Here is a 3,622-nt window from a genome sequence, read left to right on the forward strand (position 1 = left end):
AGAAATCCTGAATGAATCTTCTGTAGTAGCCAGCTAATCCCAAGAAACTTCTAATCTCGAATACCGTAGAAGGTCTTTTCCAGTCCATGACTGCTTCTACTTTGCTGTCGCCGACTGAGATTCCTTTCTCTGACACTACGTGTCCCAGAATTTGACTTCTTTCATCCAGAATTCGCACTTGCTGGCCTTCGCATACAAATGATTGTCTCGAAGTACTTGGAGAACAATTCTCAAGTGGTCTTCGTGTTCTTTCTCCGTTGGAGAGTATACAAAGATGTCATCGATGAACACTACCACAAATTTGTCCAAGTACGGCGTGAAAATTTGGTTCATCAGGCACATGAAAACAGCAGGAGCATTAGTTAGACACAACGGCATGACTATGAACTCGTAGCGTCTGTAACGCGTGCGGAACGCCATCTTGAGTATGTCGCAATCCCGAATTCACAATTGGTGATATCCAGATCTCAGATCAATCTTTGAGAAACAAGTCGACCCTCTCAGTTGGTCGAACAAGTCGTCTATTCTCGGTAGAGGATATCGGTTCTTGATGGAGACTTTGTTGAGTTGGCAGTAGTCGATACAGAGTCGGAGTGTTTCTTCTTTCTTTTTGACGAATAGCGCTGGAGCTCCCCATGGTGAGGTACTAGGTCGGATAAAACCCTTCTTTAAGAGTTCCTGCAGTTGTGTTTTCAACTCTTATAGCTCTGTTGGAGCCATTCGATACGGGGCCATTGAGATTGGGGCCGTGCCAAGTTGTAGCTCGATGGTGAAATCCAATTCTCTTGGCGGCGGTAATCCCGGTAATTCCTCTAGAAATACGTCATCGTACTCGCAGACAACGTGAGGGAGGCCCAACTCAATTCGGTCCATTTCCTCCAATGTGAGACTCGCTAACCATCCAGCAAGCTTCCTATGCCAGTTCGTTTTGTATGCGTGGGGTGTAAAAGGGTCTTGTCTATCCCCTTTAAACTTGAAACTCGTCCCATCTGGTGAATAGACTGTCACCATCTTTCGATGGCAGTCTATGACAGCTCGGTGCGCAGTCAACCAGTCCATCCCGAGTATGACGTCAAAGTCCGTCATTTCGATTACTCGTAAGTCGCATGTTAACCGCAAGTTCGATACTTCTAGTTCGCACCCTTTACAAATTAGTACTACTGAAATCTTACCCCCTAATGGTGAGGTCACATGCATAGTTGTCTTTAGAGATTCAGTTTCTAATCCAAGTGTAGATACACATGCGTCAGATATGAATGATTGCGAAGCTCCAGAATCAAATAGTGCTTGAACGCATGTAGTATAAAGAGTGAGGGTACCTTGGATTACTGCAGGGTCCATCTCCTCTTCTGTTCCTTGCAGTGCAAACACTCTTCCAGCATTGGGCTGGATTTGCCCGTTTGATCCTCTGTTCTGAAAAGGGCGAGTTGGCGGTTGGTTCCACCCACCACGAGGCTGGTTCTGTCCTCCGGGTTGGTTACCATTCCAAACCGGCCTAGCTTAATTCTGATTCTGATTTCCAAGTCCTTTAGTCCTGACCTGATTTTGCGGCGGTCCTCCATAGTTTCCAGCGCCATTCAACCTATGACAATTCCTCTTGATATGTCCCTCCTCCAGGCAGTAATAACAGCGGTTGTCTAGATTTTGATTCTAGGGAAGGGGGTTGCGGATTGGTCCAAGATTAGGGTTTAGGCCTCGGTTCGGTGCTTGGATCTGGTTCGGATTAGGGTTAGGGTTTCGATTGAACCTTGGATTAGGGTTTCTCTAAGCTGGGTTGGGTTGTATCGGTTGCCGGTGAGGGTAGTTTTGGTGGTAGGGTTGAGAGGTTAGGGTACCCCGGTTGGTAGGGTTGGTGCGGATAGGTCCTCCAACTGTAGGTATTGCCTTCTTTTGCTCACGACTCGTCTTGAAATCCACGTTTTCTCTCTCCATCTTAAGTGCTCATTGCACCACTTGTGAGTAGGTGGGAAGTGTCTGTGCCATCACTGTTCGGCGTGTCTCATTGAGTTCCCACTCAAATTTTCTTGCCTTGTCGTCATCAGTAGGTATGATTGTTATGCCATAGCGAGACAGTTCTTCAAATCGTGCTGCGTACTGAGTCACAGTCGTTGTGCCCTGCTCGAGGTTCATGAATTCCAAGGCTAGTGTTTGTTTGACGGGTGTTGGAAAGTACTTGTCAAGGAAAATTTTCTCGAACCTTTCCCAAGTCATTGTTCCAACATCATGGGTGTTCTTCATCAAGTTCCACCAATACTGAGCTTCACCTTGCATCTGATAGGTGGCTAGAACAATTCGATTGTTGGCTTCTTGAATATCTAGGGTTTCAAGAATTTTCTTGATTTCTTCCAACCAGGCTTCCGCAGCTGTGGGGTTAGGTTCTCCTTAAAAGTAGGGAGGGCGACGCTTGTAGAATTCATTCAGTGCCTGACTTCTAGTCATTGGTCCTCGAGGTATGTGCGGGGCTCCACGTTGATTCTAGTTATTTGCAGTCACAGCGGTAATGAATGCTTGCATGAGTTGGACTAGTTCGGTAGTCCCAATTTGGTTGTTGAGTTGAGGACTTGAGGGGCTCCATTTTGTCCATTGTTTTGCTCGTTATTCTGGTTGTCTCTCGTTTACTCCATCTAGATATCGTTATGTTATAATTTAGTAAGAGGAGTTCATTATGAGAACATATATATTTGTATATATTTATTAAATACATGGAAACAGAATATCATAAGGAACTTTTTTTTTATTAACAAAACGAATCAAACACATCAATCATGTCAAAATATACTACTTAGATGTGTAGCTACTAAAAGTCAAGATAATTCCTACTACCACAATTGTTCTCCTAGGAAGAAACAAAACATAGAATAAAATAAATAAATAAAAATGCTGCACATAAATAACTAGTAGGTGCTAAAGAAATCGATTAATCGAAAAGCATTGAAAAATGCTCTCCTAGAAGATTCTACTTTTCGATGGTGTCCTCTGTGAGCCTGTAGCAACACCATGTTACTCGCCATAGTGGTTCCTGCTGGTTGGGGTTTGGATAGTTATAAGGTTCTAGGCGGATGGGTATCTCTGCATAGGTGATGTGATCGGTGAAGTAGGCATTCTCTGTAATGATACGATGTTCCTGCTCGGGGTGGGACCTTGCGACTCGTGAATAATGGATGCGGTCGGTATAGTGTTCTCGAAATCCTTGAGGTACAGCGATGAGATAGTATCCATTATAACATGGGGCTTAGATCTTCACTGGCCCTAGGTAAGCTAATTGTGCCCTGATCTTAAATGGGCAAGGGTATAGCGGTTCCAGCTGTATATAGACCCAAGTGTTTGGACCATAGTCAGAATGATGTCCTACCCATGGAATTCCTGCGGGTCGAGCCATCTTAGGACGAGGTGGAGGGTCAGCATCTATGACTTCACATTCACTGTCTGATTCTTCCATTGGTACGGGAACTGGAAAGGGTAGAGGTTCCTGCATTTCGAGCCGTTGGCTAGTCAGCCACCACTGCAGCTCGGCATCCATATCTCTTGGTGCATCTATGGGTAAGAGCCAGCCATAATCATCCATCTCCAGTTTTGCCAAAAATCCATCTTCACTGTCAGTGCTGTTTTCTGCATTTTCTTC

At 44.9% G+C, this 3,622-nt stretch overlaps 1 protein-coding gene across 1 annotated transcript; it reads right to left on the bottom strand.

Annotated features, from left to right (window-relative positions):
* Nucleotides 1-699: 699 nt before the first annotated feature.
* On the bottom strand, nt 700-1,577 carry LOC131317071 (uncharacterized). Its single transcript, XM_058346653.1, has 2 exons — nt 1,482-1,577; nt 700-1,413 (listed from the first exon to the last, which is right to left on the bottom strand). Exons 1-2 carry the CDS (start codon nt 1,575-1,577, stop codon nt 700-702), a joined length of 810 nt encoding a protein of 269 aa, XP_058202636.1.
* Nucleotides 1,578-3,622: the final 2,045 nt, after the last annotated feature.

Source organism: Rhododendron vialii, chromosome 2a (assembly GCF_030253575.1).
Source record: "Rhododendron vialii isolate Sample 1 chromosome 2a, ASM3025357v1".
Lineage (NCBI taxonomy): Eukaryota > Viridiplantae > Streptophyta > Magnoliopsida > Ericales > Ericaceae > Rhododendron > Rhododendron vialii.